Below are 20,456 nucleotides of genomic sequence, written 5' to 3'. Positions count from 1 at the left end.
TGCACCCCGCAGTCAGTGCCATGGAACAGGCCTCAATACCACGTGGTCCTAGTGCTCAGCTCTCCAGCATCCCCCACTCCTGAGCAGGAGACCCTTTATGGCCCCTGTGGCGATACTGGCCTGGACGGGGGTGGGGTGGGGTGGGGAGCAGGCACTGCGGCCGGGCGGAGCTCGCCTTCGGCCCCCTGGAATTCCGCAGGCGGGATGCACAGACCCAGCTCCTCCTGTTCCAGTACCCAGCGCGGGGAAGCCCGACGCCCGGAAAGACAAGGAAGCCTTTGTCTCCTGGAGCTGCCTGACCTCCCAGCCCCCTTTCCACGCTGCACTCAGCCAGCCTGACCACGCTCCCACTAGACTTCATCTGCTCCAGGCTCTGCCCAGAGCAATGCACCCCGAGAATCCCCTGCTCCCCCTGCCTGCACTGACCTAATGGGTCTGGGGAGGTGGGCCCAGGCCGCCTAGTGCCAGGGACTCGAAGCAGGACAGGGGAGAGGTCTGCTAGGCTCCGGGGGGGGCTCGCAGGTGTCTGAGCTGCCGCTGTGAATGCTGGGCCTGAGATCTTGCACGACTCGGCTCTGGGGTGAGATGGCTGCTTTGTGGCACACTCCGCCCCACCCCCCCGATCGCCATACTCAGCCACTCAGAGCTGGGGGTGCCAGTGAGCAGCACCCCACGCCCCCAGGGCCAAGCAGAGATCCTCTGCTGCTCTCAGTATGCTGCAACCCAACTCACATGCTCCTCCGGTGCTACTTCCAGAGCAAGGGAGGGTGGACAAAGTCCCAGGGCCAAGCAGGCCTTCCCACAATCCCAGCCCTATGCTGGGAGCCACCGACAGGACATGGGTGAGAGACACAGATGCCTCATGGCTGCAGCCTGTGCCCCCAGCAAGGTGCCCGACGGCCCAGCTAGCACACGAGGTTCCAGGAAGCAGCCTGGGCTGAGTGGCCAGGAGGAGGCGCAGCGAGTCGGCCTGCCTGAGCGAGGCTTTGCAGAGGGAGCACCGCTGTTTGTGCTGGTGCCATGTGTCCACAGGGACTCAGCCCAGTCTGCTGGGAGTGTGACTGGCTCTGAAGGGCCGTCAGCCTGGCCCCTGCTCTGCTGCGTTCCCCTAGTACGCAGCATGGCCAGGGGGCCCAGGGAGCATGGTGCATTATACAGCGTGTTTGTGACTGGCTTCACCTCCCCGAGGGGCCTCGCTGGGGTGCCGAGGCTGCCAGCCCGCTAGAGTGAGGGACTGTGCAGAGCCCGGGACAGGTCCCCAAGGGGCTGGCTGGGAATGGCAGGACCGCCAGGAGGCTTACCCGGCTCAGGCCCATGTGGGAACTGCTCTTCTCGAGGTCCAGCGATTCCAGGAGCTCTTCCACAGCCTGCAGGGAAAGGGGGGAGTCACCGCTGTGGCAGGGCGGCGTGGCAGGAGTGCATGGCTCGAGCTCGGCACTGCTACCGAACCCCGCTGAGAGGAAAGGGGCACCGAACGCAGCAGAGTACAGACACACCCCTATCCCCCCCAGCAGGGCACGTGCCCTCTGCACTCAGGGGACTCCCTCTCCCATGCCCAGGCAGCGTGCCACACGGGCTGTCTCCAGGGAGAGCTGCTTGCTCCCATGTCCCCCGCTGCCCAAGCAGACACGTGCTGCCAGCTCTGAGGTGCAGCAAGTGCTGTCCCAGCCCCAGGTCCCACGTGCTCTTCTAGAGGGAGGAGGAGGAGGTCACGGCTAGTCAAGGAAGCCTTTGTCTCCTCAAGCTGCCTGGCCTCCCGGTCCCCTTCCCACGCTGCCCTCAGCGCATCACTCAGCTTTCCCGCTGCCCACGCAGCCAGTGCCCAGCCACCAGCCAGCCTGCCACGGGACACACTAGACGGTAGGCAAGGCTAGAGAGGGGCCGCCCACCTGCCCCACTGGGATGTGCCGGCCCCCCCTTCTGCAACCTGCGTACGTAGTCCTGGGAGGCCGCCTGCTGGGTTCAACCCTCTTCCAGTGCTAAGCGGTGAAGCAGGGATCACGGCCCTCACTGGGGACCAGGGTGCAGCAGCCCGAGCAGAGGCTTCCTGCGGCTCCGTCCTGCATTCCCGTCACAGGCTAGAGCCCTCTCACACCCGGGCGTTCACAATGCTGACAGCTAGACCCCGCTGCGAGAGCGGAAGGTCTTTGCCAGGCTGCATGGCTGGGCTCAGGCCAACGGGGAGCCCTCAGTAAAACCCAGCCCGTGGGATCAGTCCTCTCCCCTGCAGAGCTCAACCAGCACAAGTGCCCAGCACAGAAGAGCCAGCTCCCCACTCTGTGAAACGTACTGCGCTGCGCCCCGGGGGTCTCTGCCAGGGGCTCTGGGACAGCAAAGCCGCACGGTGCAGAAGGCCCTGCCTGGTCTCACAAACCCCTGGAATCTGCCGGTCAGCACCATAAGCCCCCAGGCCACACCACTCCCTTTCCATCCTCGGCTGTAGCACTGTACCCAGCCTGTCCCCCTTTCACAGCCACTAACAGCTCCTTGGGGGGCTCCGGCCCTCCCCACATCCCCATCCAGCACCGAGCACAGGAGCCATGACAAACTGCATGCCACTTGCCGGGAACAGAGAGGAGTAGGGGCACACGCCAGCTGCAGGTGGTCTTCAAAGAGGAGGGTCAGCAGCAGCAGGCTGAAGGGAAGGCGCCTTGGCTACAGTAGGCTCCGGGGGCACTCTTCTCACCATTCACTTCTGGGGGCAGCCTGGCCCGGGCAGAGAGCACTGCCCATCTCAGTCTTCATTCCTCCACCCACCCCATGTCTGCAGCGAGCTCTTGGGAGCAGGCAGCACCTGGCACAGTGACTGGGCATTGCCATCATGCGGCCTGCCCGGCTCCGATACGCACCCGTTTCTCGTCCGTGACGATGTAATTCCGCCCGTGTTTCTTGGTCAGGTGAGGGGCCAGAACGTCGAAGCGCCGCCGGAACTCCGAGAAGACCATGTGATCCGGGTAACCTGGGGGCAGAGCACAGGAGAGTGGGCATGTAGAGACTCGAGTCTGCAGGAAGGAGCTGGGTGGCAGTGGTGCACAGGCTGCCCCTCCCAGCCCCAGCCTGCAGAGCCATGCCAGGACAGCAGAAGCCCAAGGTGGTGAGCAGCCCCACCTGGAGCCCCTGAGCATGGAAAGCAGTCCCCATGCCCCGCTGCCACAAGGCACGGGGGGCAGCCAGCTGGGCTATGAAGCCCAGGGGAAGATCCTGCCTGCCTGATACGTGGCCTTGAAGCCCTCGCCCTCCAGCAGCTCTGGGCTTGCCCCTCCCCAGGTCTCGCAGTGCAGGGACAGTTGGGCAGGACGCTGCAGATGCAGAGACCCCTCCATGCCCAGCGTGGAGGGCCACCCACCCAGGACATCCACACACTGGCTCTCCAGGCTGCACCTCTCACCCAGCCCTCCGCCAGCCAAGACTCAGCCACACAGCTGCCACGGGCACTGGCTTTTGGGAGCACCCTGCCACACACCCCAGTGCAAGGGGAGCGCCCTGCCTGGAGCCCGCCAGGCACAGCAGCAGGCGTGATGTGGCCCAAAGGGCTCATTCCCTGCGGAAAGGCCAGCAGCAGGGAGTGGAACGGAGGGTTAAACTACAGATAGCCACTGAAGTGCAGCCACCTCTGGAGTGGGACCTAGCAGCTGTTTCAGAGCAGCACTGGGTGCCCAGAGCCACCCAGGCAATTCCCTGCTGTTGCGGAGGGTGAGGTGAGGGCAAGAGGGCAGGGGAGCGCCTGGAGATGCAGCCTCTCCTGCCATGACTCCATCAGCTCGTTCAAGTCCCACGAGGCGAGGCAGGGCCGGCACTGGGGAGGGAGGCCCCATTCCCGAGTCACCGGACAGAGCCCAGCCTAGTGGCAGGGCTGACGTGGCACATAGCACGTTGCCCCTGCGGAGAGCACTGGCATCTCGAACAGCATGCAGGTGAACATGTCCACGCCCAGCCTCTCGGCAGGGGCAGGCACCGGCCAACCATGCCACCCTCAACAGCTGCCAGAGCCTGGCTGTTTCTCAAAGGTGATTTTACGCAGACCTTGCTTGGCAACATTGGCTGTGGCTTTCTGCTGGCTCCAGAGAGAAACCAGCCAAGCGTCTGACTTGGGGAGAGGGTTGGGGCGAGTGTGTGTAACTGGATCAAGTGACCAGGGATCTTACGAACAGACCCTGCTCCGGACTGCAATTAAATCTATGCGCAAAGATAGCAGAATTGATGCTTCACATCTTAATTCATCCTCAGCGCTATCGATGGGGCGTGGAGCCCAGCACACTGAGCCAGGTGGCCACGGGCCATCGATCCCAGGCTGTGCGAGCCACATTGATTTTGGTTCTGAGCAGTCATCTGCTTCCTAAATAATAAACCCCAAGTCCAGGGCAGGATGTCTGTGCTGATAAACAGGTCTCGTTCTCTCCCCCGCCGAGCAGGGAGCGGCCCACCTGCAGAGTTAACACCGACCAGTTGTAGCCCATTTGTAACTAGGGAAAGGGGCGGAGCGCCATGGAGAGCAAAGGCCTCTCCCCACAAAGCAGGCACAGCCAGGGGAGCAGTGCTGGCTCACCCGCACTCCCCTTCTGACCACGCAACCCTGCCGAGGGCCCCGCACCGGGACCTCAGAGGTCTCTTGTGCTCTCCTGCTTTGGGAGGCAGGAGCAGGCACTGCTCTGCAGTCCGAGCTCTCCGGGAGCGAGGCTCAGCCCCCCAGGCCTGCCTGCGGCAAAGGGCAGGTGGGCTGTTCGCCCGGAGGTAGCTCTCATGGCAGCTCACAGGCACCCGGCTGACGAGGGCCAGCTCAGAGCCCAGAACCATGAGCGTGACCTGCTGTCTCCAGTGATAAAAAGGAGCTCGTTCTCCAGGAGCCAGGTCCGTTCTTAGCGCCTCTGCCAAGTCTGCCCCCTGGCATTAACTGGTCCCCTGCTGTGATGTGCCCCCCTCCCCCCCAGAACTGAGCTGGGCCCCACCTCTCTCCATTGGGGGCCTGGCTTACAAGCAATGTGACAGCCACGTGCCTCCTTCCTGGGGGGAGGAAGGAACGCCCCAGTATTTACCTTGGAATCCAGTTAAGGGATTTGCCACCTCTTCATTGTCCACAGCTCAGAAAATTCCCATCTGGCTTCCCTGGTCCCTGAGGGCAGCGCCCGCCCTAGCAGAGCTGCACTGGTGCTAGCAATGGGCAGAGGTGGGACTCACCACGTGCCAGTACCCACTACCTGCAGTGCTGGAGAATCAGTCCCTGGGCCCCGCTCTGCATCCCACAGTCACAGGGTCCCTGCTCGCGTCTCTGGCCCTCCCATGCATACCGCAGTGACGTCCAGCACGCTTGTTAGGTTCTGGGTGCTGGGGCTGCCTGTGCAGCCAGGACCTGGCACCCCACGGCTCCCGCAGAACAGCCCTGGGCCCACCGCCCTGGAGGAGAGCACAAACCTTGTCGGTACATGCGCAGAGCGTCGAGGAGCCGAGAGCCCCTGACCTGGGCCCTCAGCAGGGGCACGTCAAGCTGCATGAGCCCCGCCTCACAGTGCTCCCCGTGCAGGTCCAGCTCACTGCTGCTGATCCGCCGGGCCGCCAGCCCCTTGGGGTCCCCGCTCCAGCCCTCTGCTTTAGGCAGGAGGCAGTGCACAAAGTGGATCTTCGACTTCTTGATGGTGTCAACCAGAGCATCCTGGGGGTAGGGAGAGAATGGCTCAGCCTGGGCGTGCCGGGGGCTCAGGCACAGCCTTCACCCAGTGTGGCAGAAGCTGGGATGAGTGACCTTGGGGCAAAAGGAGAAACTGCCCCTAGGATCAGTCATGATCTTGCAGCTTTGTCTGGGGAAAGCTAAGCCCCTGAAGCTGGAGTTTGCTGCAGAGCGCATGGTGCCGTCATGCTAGGGGGGCAGGGTCACTCTAACCCCACCGGGGGCATTACCCAGCAGCCGGGAGCGTGGGCTGGGCTGTAGGAGGCTGCCCGAGCATGGAGTGCTGCACCCAGCAAGCTCCCAGCAGGTCAGATCCCCCAGCTCCCACATCTCTGCACTGGGGCTGACCAGCCAGTCGCTCGCTTTCTAACCCTGCGCACACAGCGTGAACGGCAGATGCTGGTTCCAGCCCAGCACCGGGTGGCAGCGGCAGCTCCTGCAGGAACCCCGGTACCTGCTGCCAAGGTTACTGGGCACGGAACAGAGGCTGTCCCAGCGAATGTGAATGGACCAGATGGCAGAGGGGACCACCACCTCTCCAGGCACACGGCTCCTCCAGGGCCCGCGGGCACAGGGGTGCAGTGAGGGGGTGATGGGACAAGGGGAGACCTGCAAGCAGGAGAAGGGGGAGATGGGCACCCATGGCCTGGCTATTTGGGCAGATAACTTCAGCATTGACTCCTGCAGCCAGGCCCACGAGCAATGCCTGTGACCGGTGCAAAACAACGATGTGTGCACAAGCGACAGTTTGACCCACAGAGCCCATATAAAGCAGCGGGGCAGGGAAATGGGTGGGCCAGTGCTTAAGGCCATCGGCTGGGTGCAGGGATTCCCATGGGCTCCTAGCTCCATCCCTGGCTGTTGCCTGCCTGTGGGAGAATGGGGCCGGGGCCCTGGCCCCTGGGAGGGGTCATTGGCGCTGGCTCTGCTGTGCTCAGGCTGCAGCTCACCCACTCACCACTTGCAGCTTGATCTGAATGCACAGCGACTTCTTCTTCACCGCTGCCACCCCTGTGGTGAAAGTCTTGCGCATGCTGGTAGCCCTGCGCAGGGCCAGCTGGGATCCGCCTTCCAAGCCGGCGATGGACCCCGACAGCACCATGGCCGTACCCGCCCGGCCCATAAACAGGCTGCTGATGATTTTCCTGCCACCAGAGAGAGAAGGTGACCAGCCGCCCCACGCCTTTCCCTGCCATGGCCCAAGGAGGTGATGCAAATCCAGCTACACAGGCTGAGTGTGGCCATTCCCGGGCACCGCACAGGACTCAGTGCCAGGTCTCACCTGCCCTGGGGAGTGAGGGAATGCGTGTGTGTAGCTGCTGTCAGTGTACGAGCTCCTGTTTGTTTTAGGTCGGCCAAGGGAGTGCACGTTATCACCCATAACCCCCGGCCCCAGCTGAGCGGAATGCCTGGGACGCACGTGAGCAGAACTGGGCAGCTGGAGTCCCACCACGCACTCAGCGGGCAGGCAGCAGCAACCCCATTGGGAAAGGCACAAAGCCAGCAGAGAGGCATCTGCACGGGCACTCGGAAGGGGGGCTGACGAAGCCCAGTGCTCCCAGCCAGCCCAGCAGGACACCTCTGGAAGATTTAAACATGGCACCCCCCTGCGCTGACGATGCAGAGAAACCCCCCTGCAGCTCAGACACCGGACAGGGCTGGAAGCACAGGCTTCGGCCGCGGTAGCACTGCACACACCTCTCATGGGAGAGATGGCTCAGGCATGCTAACTCTTCTAGCCGTCCCTGGCACAATCATATCACTGCTCTCACTGCTGGCTCAGCTCCACAGACCCCGAGGTGAGCGGCGCGGCAGTGGGACATTACAGGCATGGATGCCCGAGGGGGATGGGAACACAGGGGTCCCCAGCCCTGAGGCAAAGATGAGTAATTTACAGGTTTGCAGTGAAACCAGGACTCACTTTCCAGAGAGCCTCTTGGGGCCCTTTAAACCAGCTCTGTGGAGAGCAGCGTGGCTCAGGACCACAGCCCATGTGCCACACCACGTGCAGTCTGTGGCGAAAGGCCATACGCAGCCAGCAGCGTGACCCAGCCAGGGGGGCAGAATGGTGGAATGGGGTCTGAGAGGTCACCCAGCCACTGCAACCACGTTGCTCAAAAGAAAGAGGCTGTTTCTCCCCTGCCCGGCTGCCAGCGCCCAGCCACCCCTGCTCAGCAGCTGCTCCTGGGGGACTGAAAATTAAGATTTTGCCTTTCAAAGAGCGTGAACCACCCTGGCAGAGCGGCCACGCCAGCCTCCCCACTCCCTGGGGCCGTGTCTTGTGCCCACTGACCCCAGGCCCTCCCCCCAGCCAGAGCCTCTTACTGCATAGTTGCTGCTTACTTCTGAGAGTCCTGCAGGAGAGCCACGGCATTCTGAGACGCTGGGTTCTGCCGGACGTAATGCAGCCAGCCTGTGGCGTCGTACTCCACCCAGTTGGTGCCGTAGCTGTGACCCAGGAAGAAGTGGCGGGGCTTGTCGCTTCGGAGTAACGGGCTGTGGCCTGTAGGAACAGAAACTCCATTAGTGAACCGGTCCCCAGTGGGGCTAGAGTGTCCCCCGGCCCCGCAGGCCAGGTACCAAGAGGGAATCCCTATCCTGGGCCAAGAAGGCACAAGAGCAGTGCTCCCTCGAATCTGTCCCACCCATGTGAGGAATGAATTTTGTTATGTGCACCAATATAGAGGCCACAGGATTTCTGGGCCGGCAGGATAGGATAGGGAGCAGGTCTGGGCCAGGGAACGGCTGCTCCGGCCACACTACCCCGGCAGGTCCAGGCCCCAGGTTGAGTTGGGGCTAGGGGAGGAGCAGGTTAGGGGCTGGATTAGGTGGGGGCTAGGGGAGTGGCAAAGTCCTGGCAAAGCTCACACACAAGGAAACAGAGGCTAAAACTCTGTGCCAGCGAGTCTCGGAGCCCAGGTCAACTGTTTCGGACTCAAGCTGCGGGGCGCAGAAGTGTCCGCTCGGGCTCTGGGCCTCCTGCCTGAGCCCGTACATCCAGTTGGCTATTGCTAGCCCTGCAGCACAAGCCTGGGGTGAACAGCACCGACCACTCCAGCAGCCAGAGCTGCCAGAACTGGAGAGCAGCCCTATGCACAGGACAGGAGCCTTCCCTCCCCCATCTCCTGCCCAGGTGCCCCACCCTCCCCTGGAGGGGTGCATGGCCCTGCCCCTGAGCCTGCGGGGCCCCTGGGCCACGGCTCCTGGCACGCACAGGCCACATGCGTTGTACATTTCCTGCACGAAGGACACAACTGGACTGAAAGCCTCACTTCGGCGCGAGCCCGGAGTGGGGAGGGGAAGAGCGTAGAGGGCCTGGCTAGGCCTGCGGAGGGCTGGCTCCCTCCTACCTTTCTTATCTCCCTCCTGGGGCCCGTAGTAGGCGAAGAGCCGTTCCAGCAGTGTGTCCTCGTTCCCCGCAGGCTGCAAAGCCTCCTCCTCAAGCAGCCACAGGAGCCCACGGGCCTCATCCGTGCGGGCCAAGGAGCGCACCTGCAGAGACGGTCCCAACCGCATGCATCACCTGAAGCGTGTCTGCTCCCCACCTGCTGGGCACGTGGGGACTGGCAGCATGCGCCCTGCTTGCCCTGGGCTGAGAGCCCCCGGAGAGGGAGAGAGGTGCCGAGGGTGGCTATGTATCTGTCCTAGTCCCAGCCCTCGGGAGTCTGGGACACGTTCCCTGGGACCAGTCAGAGCGAGCGGCAACGCCTCGCGCTGAGTAACACTTAATGGATTCTTTGCAGAGAAAGAATCAATACTTCATACCCGAGCCAGTAAAACACACATCAGCCAGGAGCGTTTGCACTCAGCCGCTGACACGCGCCACATCCAGAGACAGGCCAAACCACTGTGCAGAGCTCAGAGAGATGCACCCACCACATCTCAGGCCCACGCTCTCCCACTCTGCCGCTGGCTGCTCCCCAGCAGGCCTCCCTGCTCCAACTATCTGAGCTGTCAATCTCTGCACGCACAGGCCTGGGCACAGAGCGGAGCCACTCCGGTTACTCCAGGAAGGCAATTCCTGCCCTGCAGGCCGGGGGTGCTCGGCTCCCGTGGTCTCAGTGTTACTCGATGGCATGCGCCCCTGGCTGGCTCACTGCCCTGGGCCTGCACTCGTTTCATTCCTTTACCACTTCGTGGCATTTACTACCGAGCCTGTGGCAAGATCTCTGTGCAGGGAGAGTCGCGTCCCCAAGTGCCTGCTGGGCCGGCGGACAGGGCTGCTAACGCAGCTGACCCCTCTGCCGCCTGGCGCTCCCTGCACTGCAAATCAGGCTCCATGGTAAGGTCCCCCTGCCACTGCCACCCTGAGGATCAGCCTGGCTGCCTTCGTCCCTCCCATCCTGGCCCCATGGCGCCAGCGCGCCCCAGGCAGACGGCTCCTTCCCACTGTGCCAAGCCCTGGTCCTGCCCATTGAAGCCCTGCTGGGGAAGCTCTTAGAGCCGGAAATGCCACTGGGCCTCCCTAAGCTCCCTGACATGCCAATAGGCCACAGGACCCTTTGCTTTCCAGTGCTGTTGCGCTGTGCTGTTCAAGTGCTACTCAGTCCTGCCCCAGAGACAGCTGCCTTTCAGTGCCGGGGGAAGTGACCCTACGCAGTCAGGAGGGCAGGCCCCCATGTGTCTCCCACACTCAGCCCAGCAGCTCCTGGCAATGGTGCCCATTTCCCAGGGAGCTTCCAGAGCCCCACGGGCAACAGATACCCAGCAGCACTCTCCAGCACTGCCTGGTGATCAGGGCAGGGCCTCCCCCTGCCGTAGTCACCACTGCTAGCAGGGAGGAAAAGGGCCCTGGCAGCGTTGGTCTGATTCCGAAAGCTCCATGAACGACAGCAATGGATTGGTGCTGAACGCAGCCCCTCCGTCGCCAGGGGAAGTGGCAGCAGTAGCTCTCAAGCCTGCTGTTCTCCTGCTTCTTCATTGGCCGAGGAGTTAACGGGAGACGTAATTACTGGTGACATGGCCCCACCGCCCCAATCTCCCCCCGCTTGCCTTGAGCCATCTGCCCAGCCCCATCGCCCTCCCCAGCACGCCGAGCAAAGCCACCCGCGCTGCTGCCCCATGGCAAGCCCCAGCTCGGCAGCACTGTGGTCAGGTGCATGGCTGGGCTCCAAGGGAAGCAGGGCCATTCCCAAGCTTGGGCACAGAGCGCTGGGTGGGACGGGGCTGAGAGAGGTCTGGAGTCTGGCATATGGAAGTGCAGCAGACAGCAAAGCAAGGGGGGCTCAGATCACCTCTCTTCCCCCCGACACTCCCAGCAGAGAGCTTCCCTCAGGGTGACCCTCAGCCGCCCACCCCGCAGAGCCGCCAGCAGGATGCAGGGAACCAACAGGGGAAATGGAAACAGTCCTCCCACCTGAGAGCTGGGCAGTCTGGAGACGAGTGAGGGGAATGCCAGCCCCACGAGCTGACGCAGAGGCCATGGCTCACCCCAGAGAAGAGGTCAGACTGGGAAGGGACGGCTGTTCCTCCCAGGAGGGGAAGAGACAGACTGCCTCCCCGCTGAGCCCTCCTGCCCCAGCATGGGGAGGGCCACCTTCCCTGACAGCTCTGTAGACATCAGGACTAACTGCATTGCCCTGAACTGGCTCTGCCAGCACGTGGGCAGATCAACGCCACCCGGAGCAGATCAGAGCAAGCCCCTGCTAACAGCAGCCTCCTCACCCAGAGCCAGAAGCCTCTCGCTGTTAGCGCCAGGTAACCAGCTAGATGAGTGCTGCTGCTACCAGGCAGCTCCCAGCACAGCTGCAATCCCAGCTTGCTTCGCGTGTGACACTGGAGTTAACTTGGCATCTCCCCACCAATGAAACCCCAGGAGTGCATCTGCCAGGGGACTGAGGGGGTCTCCTTTGCATGCAAGCAAAGGCAGCTGAACCCCCTGCAGGCTTCTGGGTGCTGGTGACTGGCTGGGATCCTCTGGCTGTGTTTCTACTGGGTGTAGCTAGGAACAGGGAAACACCCTGCTTTGGAGGGGAGCCTGGAGCCATGGAGTCTCCCCTCACCCTGTCTGCACACAAGATACCTCCCAGGTTCCCCTGCCCAGCCCTGTCAAGATCCGGCCCAGAGCAAAGTGCAGCTCCCTGCTCACTGCTTAGACAGGGGGCCCTGCAAAGCTGCAGGCTCAGGAGCAGGTGGTGCTCTGGGCCTGGAAAGCAGCTTTCGACACGGAGGGGAGAGAGGAGAGAAATTCTTGCCATGAAAGCGGGCGTGTGCTTACCAGTGCTTGGTGTGAGGCTTGGTCTACAGTGGCTACAGAGCCAGAGGTACTGGGCTCTATGTCATCTAATGCAAGCTCTATGCTTTCCTAGAGAGGACGGACAGACGAAGGGTTAGTGCCTGTGTGACTAAAGATCACAGTTACGGGACCCAGCGAGGGTCAGTCAGTACATTAGTCTGAATAGAATCTACAGGCCAGTTAGACCACAGGGGTTTCCCTGGAGATCCCCAGCCTCCCTCCCGGTGCACAGGGGAAGGGTTCGGTCAGCCCACCGCCCCGGGCTGCTCAGCTCCGGAAGGGGAGTCCCTGGGGCAGGGGAGTGAGGTCACGGCCCTGGCCAACGTGCACTATTCAGGGGTGAGCGGAGGGGACCGGGCTGGGCTGTAATCACACCCGGGGAGCACTGCCGTGTCCCCCAACAGGGAAGGCAGAGCAGTAACCAGACAGCGTGCCAGGTGCGAAAGGAGTCGGCCCCCTGGGCAGTGCAGGAGGCAGAGCAGGAGCTCCCAAGGCTGGGTCACTCCTCCAGGGCTACGGCAGAGCAGCTGCCGCTGGGGTGTTTGTTAGGGGCTGGGAGAGGGCCCATGGTCCCCAGTGAAGTGAGGATGTGGGGGGGCCACTGGGCAAAGCGTCCCTGGGGAGCCATCTCAAACAGACGGGGGAACTTGGCCTCCAGGGTCTAGCCAGTCCTGGAGTCATCACCAAAGGGTGGTGCCTGGGTCACAGACACCAGCACCCCAAGGAGCTGGGCTGAGACCCAGAGCCAGGGCCAGGAGCAATGACCACCCTGGGCTGGCTTCGCACCAGGCCCTCGCTCCCAGAGAGCCCTCCCCAGCCTGGGAGTTCAGGGTTAGCTGGGCCGTGCACACAGGCAGCGCAGCAGAATGGGTGCACCTTTCCCATGTGGACACAGAACCTGCCCAGCCATGAGCAAAGGAGGCTGGGCCCAATTAGCCCGACCTGACTGGTGCACATGGCTCCCCTCCCACCCTGGGGCGTTTGCCAGGAGCCACCCCTCCATCGCTGCCAGAGGTGACTGCAATGCACAGGGATGCTAGCAAAGCCACCAGTGCCCAGGGCAGGATCAATGGCAAACGGCCTGTTCCCGGGGAAACCCCTGCTTCAAGAAGAACCAGATTCAGAGCTACTGATTAGCTGAGTCCTGTCTAGGCGTGACTGCCCGAGTCACCTACAGGGTTAGAAATCAGCTGGAATCTAGTAGATGCTAGAGCAGAGAGGAGACAGCAACATAACTAAGGAAACAGCCTCCGCTGCCCCTTCCACACGCCCTGTACAGCCCAGAGCCACCGTGCCCTGGGCAAGGTCAGCGCCTGCAGGCTTCTCCGCAGCGGGGGGGCTCTCCAGTCCCTCGCTGGGCTCCTGCCGTGTCTGCTCCAGCTGGGGAGCAGGTCTTTGCCACGGGCCAAGACAGGGATCCTCAGGCAATACCTCCTTGTATCTCTCCAGCTCTTGAGTGAAGGTGCGCTCATGGAACAGCATCTGCAGCCGCTCCTGGGCGTAGTTGTGGCACAGCTCCTCAAAGCTGGCCCCGCGGCTCTGGTTTGCCAGCTCGGGGTTCTGGAAGCCTGGGGTGTCCACAAGCATCATGGAGCACAGGGAGTGCTGGCTGGACTTGAGAGCCCTGCACATGGGGGGAGAGAGGGGCTAGGGCACACAGGGCTCCATGCAGGGCCTTGTCAGGAGCAACGCCTGCAGCTCCAGAGGAAGACAAATGACCCAGAATGCCATGGCTACATGTGTGAGGTGAACCACTTCCCCCAGCAATTACAGCTGGGCAGGAGGGCCCCTTTCCTAGCACCCAGATGCCCTAGGGTAGCGCTCTCTGCTGTCCTTATGCCTTGCCTGGGCCTCGCTCCCGGCCCCGGAGCACACAGTGGGACGGCTGCAGGGGCCGGGACGGAGAGCATGCCAGATGAGGTCCCTTCCCCTAAGGGGAGCCTACACGGGCTGGAGCACGGAGAGGCAGGGCGGGATGCTGAGCTCCAGCAGCAGGACAGCTTGGTGCTTCGGGCTTGGCCAACGCACACGGGGCCAGGACGGCTCCTCCCAGCAGGTGGAGCGAGGCTCCTGCCCTACACCCCCTCTCCCCCTGCACTGGGTGCTTGGCTTGGCCTCGGTGCAGGTGCGTACCGGTTCAGCAGCGAGATGAGCAGCGTGAAGAGCTCTGAATACAAGCCGGAGGCCAGGCCTTCCAAGCACTCCAGAGCAGTCAGCTTGGAGCCTGGGGGGAGAAATGGTTCCAGAGTGAAGGCGACTGCACCCTCTCCCAGCGAACACCCCCTCATATGCTGTGCAGTTCAGGGCCAAGGCAGGGCTTGGGAAGCTAATCCAGGGGCTCTGGGGGGCAAGATCTAGAGCGCGGGGGGGACTGGGAATGGCTGCACGTCAGTGCTACACCGGCTCCCCGGCTGACACCCTCTCTGGGCCTCTGTCCTTGCCTGTCAAGAGAGGGTGGCGACTCGCAAGGGCCTGGATCCCTTGACCTCAGTGGGAGAAGCTGGAAGAGGGCAGCAAGCAGTGGCTGTTTTGAAGGAGGAACCTGGGGTAGGACTGGGGCCCATCAGAAAAGGGGGTGGGATTCAGGGCCCTCTGTTTTCTGGACTCAGACTGTCCTGTGTTCTTGTCCACAGCTTGGGCGGCTCCGTGCTGGGCGGGGGGAGAAGGGGAAACCCAGGGTTCAGCATCTCCAGTGAGCAGAGCCAGGTAGCCTGGGCAGCAGCTCCCACATCACCACCCTCCTTGCAACCCAAAAGCAACGTGCTTCCAAAGTGACCCCTGGTAACAGCAGGCACCCCCAGAATGCCAGGGCACGGAAAGGAAGGGCAGCTCACTGCTTTGGGCGCTAGCCTGGAACTCAGGGGATGGGGCCCGATCCCCGCTCTGCCAGAGACAGGCTGCATGGCCTGGGGTAGTCACAGCCTCCCTGAGCCTCGGCTTCCCTCGGTACCAGGGGAACAGCCGAGCCCTGTCTCTCCCGGGGCTGGGTGGCTACACACACTGAGGACTGTGACATGCTCAGACAATGGGACCCAGCTCAATACCATTCAGAGATTCATGGCAAGGAGATGAACGGGTCCAGGGGAATCACCTTGTTTGAGGTGCCTCACAATCTTATGTGTTCATAGGGCACTGCTATTACCCCCCATGGGAACAGACCCCAGGGAGGCAAAGTGACATGCCCAAGGTCGCACAGGCAGTCTGTGGTGGAGCAGGGAGTTGGAAGAATCCAGGTCTCTCAAACTCCAGGGCAAAGTCCTACCCACTGGCCCATGCTCCTCTCCCACTTGGCTAGCAACAGACCCAGGAGGGCGTTAGCTGCAAAGGAAGGCAGATGGGCGGGGGAGGGAAGACAGGCTCCGTGCACCTGTAGGAAGTGCCATCACCTTGCTCGATGCTATCGGCTGATACCACCCGCGCTTCATGTGCGGCAGCAACCCAGTACCTGAGCCATCTCCCAAGCCGGCTTCCTCGGGCCCCTGGCGGAAGGACGTGGATCGCTGCAGGCTCCCTTTGGGCTGGTGCTTGAAGACAGATGAAGACAGCTCCTCCAGGCTGCAGCCCAGCAGGTAAGCAGCCTTCTGGGCCCACTCGTGCCGAGCAAACTGCTTCCTCCCAGCTAGCAGGGAGGGAGAGAGTATTAGTGCTGGGAATGCAGCCAGTTCCCCGAGGGGCTGTGGCTCTTCGAGGGACTGGGGGCTGTGTAGCGTCAGGGGCATCCCAACCCAGGCACGGGGCCGGCGGCAGGTGTCCTCAAAGAACAGCAACGCCGGGGAAAGAGATTCAGTGCTAGACAAAGCAGCAGCTAGGAGTGGCTAGGGAGCGCGGGAAGGGACGCAGTAGTGTCAGGGCTCGGCGCAGCCAACTCCGCTGTCCAGCCTGGCCACTATTCACTCACGCAGCTCGAAGAGCTCGGTGGGAGCGGGGCAGACTGGGCCGTAAGGAACACGGAGTCAGGAGTTTGAGGAGAGGAGATTGGTGCTCAGTGGCGGAGGCCGATGGCTGAGACATGCCGCCATGCTGGGATAGCAGAAAGGCGCTCTCGTGTTCCCAGCCCAGCCACAGAGCAGCCACCCGGCAGTGCCCCAAAGCCAGGGCTCCACACAGCACCCACCTGGGACGGAGGATCCACCTCGGCAGTGGGGGGATGAGCTCGCTTCAGTGCAGGGCAACGCAGTGCACGTCCCGCCCCCCACCCCCGTGTCAGGGAGCTGCCCTGGATCCTGGCTGGGCTGCGTCTTAGGGGCCTCTTGAAAAAGCGGGAGGAGTCGAACTCCCAGCAAGGCGCTGGGCAGAGCTCTCGCTGCAGCTCTTCCTCCAACCACCGCCCCCAGCTGCCCTGGGGTACGGGAAACGCAGGGGCACCTGAACCCGAATACCTCCGGCTGCCCCGGGGGAGGGGAAACGCGGGGACACCCGAACCCGAACGCCCCCGGCCGCCCCAGGGGAGGGGAAACGCGGGGACACCCGAACCCGAACGCCCCCAGCCGCCCCAGGGGAGGGGAAACGCGGGGACGCCCGAACCCGAACGCCCCCGGCCGCCCCGGGGGAGGGGAAACGCGGGGACGCCCGAACCCGAACGCCCCCGGCCGCCCCGGGGGAGGGGAAACGCAGGGACACCTGAACCCGAACGCCCCTGGCTGCCCTGGGGGAGGGGGAACGCGGGGACGCCCGAACCCGAACGCCCCCAGCTGCCCTGGAGGAGGGGAAACACGGGATGCCTGGCACCAGGGAAGGAGCCGGGGACACACAGGGAGAGGGAGTTAATGGGTAACACGTGGAACACAGCCGTGGGGAAGCAGAGAGAAAGGAGGCTTTACCTTTGTCGGTGTCTGCATTGCCAAGGGACGGCATGCACCATGCAAACAAAAACAGGGGGTTAGAATGCAGCGGTGACAGCTGCTGCCAGCATACACCTGCACTGGGTGGACGGGCCACCCCTGGGGTCAAGCGTGGTAAGCCAACGCACACTGGCACACACACACAGACAGACAGACACGGACGTGTCACCCCCTGCCGGGACCCCTCCTCGGAGCCAGGCAGCCACAGAAGGCACACGCCAGCCCCCAATTCAAGGCCTGGCCCCCATCTTTCCACTCACCCCTCTGCCCCCCATGTCAATCCGCTGCCTGCTCTCACCAACCCCAACCTGGGGCAGGTTTGGGCCCGCACAGCCCCATGCGAGGTGGCACTGGGGCCCCACACAGAGTCGTCAGGCTCCGCGGAGTCAGCGAAGACCACCGTGCTGGGAGCCTCCCATCAACAGGGCAGCCAGTGGGCCACGCTCGCAGACAGACGTGCTTTGCGGGCCCCACGGCTCAGGAAGCCCTGAGCTTCTCTGGGGCCATCCTGGGACCTTTCCACCTGGCCCCGCTCAGCGTGGATCAAAGACAGCCCCTCCTTCAAGCAACTGCCCATGGAGCTGCTGGAACGCGGAGGGCAGCATATCTAACCCCAGCTCCAGGGCAGAGCGGGGGCAAGGTTGGGCCTGGATTGAGGGCTGGCCCGTGTCCCGAGGGTCTGTGAACCAACCTCATGGACTGCCCTGGCTGCCAGTGGGGCAGGGGCAGTCACGCCACAGGGGATGGTGGGGACACCGTAACATGGGCCCTTCTCCCCCTCTCCAGCAGGGCCTCTCTCTGCTTAGTGACACACCGCACAGATAAAGATCACCTTCACGTCCCCGAGCAAGGTACCTGGCAGAGCAGGATCTGCAGCATGCAGACCCTGACTCCACTCCAGCCCCCTCCCTCGCCACCAGTGCCACACTGCCCTCTAGCTATTAACTAACACCAATGCCGGGGGGCTAGTCTCTCCCCAGGTCCCCTCCAGCTGTGGGATGTTATGACATCACCTTCCCCTGCCCCTTGCACCCACTGCAAAACTGCCCCTGTGGTGCAATGGTCTGAGGGGCCTTGCCCGGCGGTGCTCTCTGGGCTGTAAAATCCAAGCCCTTCTAGTCACAGCAAGAACCTCTGGGACACCCGTCTCAAAAGGGAAATCCCAGGGCGCCAGCGTGACCCACCACCCTCTGACACTGCTGGGGGGACGGGGCGAGAGCGTGGACAGACAGACTTCCACAGAATTCCACCTCGCATAGAGAAGCTGTTGCAGACGCGACCCAAGCCCTGGAATCTATTCTGGCCTCCCCCATCCTGGTATCTGACATGGCCCAAGGCACGGGAGAACCCCAGCTCAGAGAGAGCCGCGCGACCTCCCAGATCACGGCCCCTGCTAACCCAGCAGCTCTGCGTCTCTTCACATGGAGCCCGTGGCCCTGCACTTGCACCTGGGGCTCTGCCTCTCTAGGCATTCTCCCAGCTCGAGAACTGGGCCTTCCAGCCAGTGCCGAGACACAGACCTGGCCAGAGAACCTGCCGCATGCCCTGCCAGGACAGACACAACACACCGGGCCTATGACCACACCAGCCTGGAGGGGCTCCTCAGAACTAAGGTCTGTGCAGGACAGTAGCAATCACCCCTGTGGCCACTAAGGCTTTCCCCGAGCCAAGGGCTGGAAACCCAAATATCTTCCCAGCACTGCTGCCTCAACTCAGGACAGGCCTCAGGTCTGCTCTGCTTAGCCTCAGCCCCAGCCCACGTTTCTCTCATGCAGCAACCCAGCATCAGCAGTAGCATGCCCGTGCTGGGGCTTCCCTGCTCCCTCCCATTTTGGGAGGGAGGGAGGAAGCTGGGGAACACTAGGGCTGGAGCCAGAGCCATGCAGCGTCTCCTCCCGCTCCCAGTGTGTGCACAGCCTTGCACAAGGCTGAGGCCAGTGCTGAGCTGGTGATTTCCCTTGTGAATGACGGGGTGAAAGCTGGGTGGACCAAGCACTGGGGATGATCCTGGCCTCAGAACATGCCCAACGGGCACCTGACCCACTGAGTGCAGCCAGGCAGCACCAGGTCTCAGAGCACACAGGGCTGCCGAGAGGGAAGTAAGGAAGTTCTACTCAGGGCTCACTAACCCCCAGGAGTAGTTCTGAAAGCACCTCCCCTGGGCACTGACCCGCCCTGTGAGGATAGGCCTTTCAGTGACCTCTCGGGAAACAGCAGCGCACTGAAAGGCAGTTCAGACCAGCAAACCTCGGCTTATTGAAGTGCCCAGGGAAGTTCTGAAGAGTTCGTTACCTTTGGTGGCTCCTGCGGCCCCCAGATGATAGATGGACCCCAGGACAAGCCAGAACGCCTTCTGCTCATCGCTGGAGATGCCCAGCACCTTCATGGCAGCCTGGAGCTTGCTGAATTGCTGGGCTGCCTTCTGCTTTTCTTCTGGCTGGAGAAGGAGGGAACACGGTGCCACTGCCTCAGCCAAAGGGCTGGCTTTTCTCACTGCTGGCTAACAGCCACCTGCTCTGGGCCAGAGCTCCAGGCCCTGCCCTGCTCCCCTCGCCCCAAGGCCAGGTCTGCATGGATCTCAGCCGCCAGGGGTGCCCTGGAGAGTACCTAGGCCAGGGCAAAGCAGGTGCCCCTGCAGAGGTCACGCTGCCCCCGTGAAGGACAGAGCGGGGTGTCGGGCACGTGCAGGGAAGTCTTTAGTTAAGCTTTTAATTAAAAATCTACATCAAAGGCTAATCCTGGGCTCAGGCAGAGAGCAGAAGAGTAAACAGATGGAGCCCAGGGGACACAGGGTCCCTCTCTCTGGGAAAGTCACTGTGCTGCATCGCTTCCTGGGAGCTAGCAGGCAGCAGCAGCCCTCAGTGGACAGCCCAGGCCCCCAGGTCTCTGCACCTGTTCCAGCAGCCCTGAGGTGACTGTCAGCCTTGGACGTTGGTCCGAGGGCCCCCCTGCTCAGCCAGGCCCCCAGGGCCCAGCCCATGCTGGGTCAGACCTGGGGAGGTGAGCCCTGCCCATGCAGAACTGCACCCTTGTAACACCAGCCCCGCCCGGCTCTGCCCTGAGTCACCTTGGATAGTGGCACAATCCCAAACACGCTGGCCTCTGCTAAGTGGTTGAAGTGAAGCTCGGTTCTGTGGGGATAAAACACAGCATTACAGGGCTACGCTGACAGGCCCCACGCCAGGGCCGGGTTCCCCCGAGGCCTGATTCAACTCGGCCACGCAGGCTGATCTCAACACACCAAGCCCTGCCACAGGGCACTGAGGCAGCTTCTGGGACCCTGGTCTCTCTCTCTGACCCCTGCAGGCTATGTGCCTGATAGGGCAGCCAGCCCACACCATGCCAGCTGCACTGCAGGCCCCGCTCTGGCCCCTGCCATCTCCATGACCTCACAGAGACACCCATAGGCTTGCAGCCCTGTACCCACAGGGCTGAGGCTGGCTCTCAGGCATGGGCGAAGCAATTCTTGGCAGGGGAATGGCTGGAGCAGAGCTTAGAGACCCACCAGTGTTCAGACCGTCACCACAGCTGGGTGCAATGGACACCATTGCCAGGGGAGGGCAAGAGGCAGTGATGGGGGCAGGTGGCACAGGGCTCACCTGAGGGCATTGTCCGTGCCAGCCAGCAGGTAGTAGAAGACATTGAAGGTGGCCTCGTTGGTCGGCCGCTTGGTGACCCTCAGCTTCTCCAGCAGCATCGTCTGGGGACCAGAATGGAG

General features: G+C 62.8%; 1 protein-coding gene across 16 annotated transcripts in view; it reads right to left on the bottom strand.

The window, feature by feature from the left end:
* MYO18A (myosin XVIIIA) overlaps positions 1 to 20,456 on the bottom strand; it is a 135,481-nt gene that overhangs the window by 34,096 nt on the left and 80,929 nt on the right. For 15 of the 16 annotated variants that reach the window (XM_050929253.1, XM_050929252.1, XM_050929254.1 and 12 more), the window contains 14 exons: positions 20,338 to 20,438; positions 19,806 to 19,869; positions 19,031 to 19,175; positions 16,718 to 16,729; positions 15,343 to 15,516; positions 14,031 to 14,121; positions 13,329 to 13,521; positions 11,880 to 11,966; positions 9,013 to 9,154; positions 8,006 to 8,165; positions 6,621 to 6,807; positions 5,410 to 5,647; positions 2,850 to 2,959; positions 1,302 to 1,367 (listed from right to left, as the gene is read on the bottom strand). In XM_050929253.1, coding sequence (XP_050785210.1) covers positions 1,302 to 1,367; positions 2,850 to 2,959; positions 5,410 to 5,647; positions 6,621 to 6,807; positions 8,006 to 8,165; positions 9,013 to 9,154; positions 11,880 to 11,966; positions 13,329 to 13,521; positions 14,031 to 14,121; positions 15,343 to 15,516; positions 16,718 to 16,729; positions 19,031 to 19,175; positions 19,806 to 19,869; positions 20,338 to 20,438 — 1,770 coding nt within the window. The remainder of the gene's footprint in view (positions 1 to 1,301; positions 1,368 to 2,849; positions 2,960 to 5,409; positions 5,648 to 6,620; positions 6,808 to 8,005; positions 8,166 to 9,012; positions 9,155 to 11,879; positions 11,967 to 13,328; positions 13,522 to 14,030; positions 14,122 to 15,342; positions 15,517 to 16,717; positions 16,730 to 19,030; positions 19,176 to 19,805; positions 19,870 to 20,337; positions 20,439 to 20,456) is intronic. The other variant, XM_050929239.1, reaches the window with a different exon arrangement.

The sequence above is a fragment of the Gopherus flavomarginatus genome, chromosome 19, assembly GCF_025201925.1.
Source record: "Gopherus flavomarginatus isolate rGopFla2 chromosome 19, rGopFla2.mat.asm, whole genome shotgun sequence".
In the NCBI taxonomy this organism is placed as follows: Eukaryota; Metazoa; Chordata; order Testudines; family Testudinidae; genus Gopherus; species Gopherus flavomarginatus.
The sequence above is the reverse complement of the archived record's forward strand: the minus strand, read 5'-3'. Positions and strand labels throughout refer to the sequence as shown.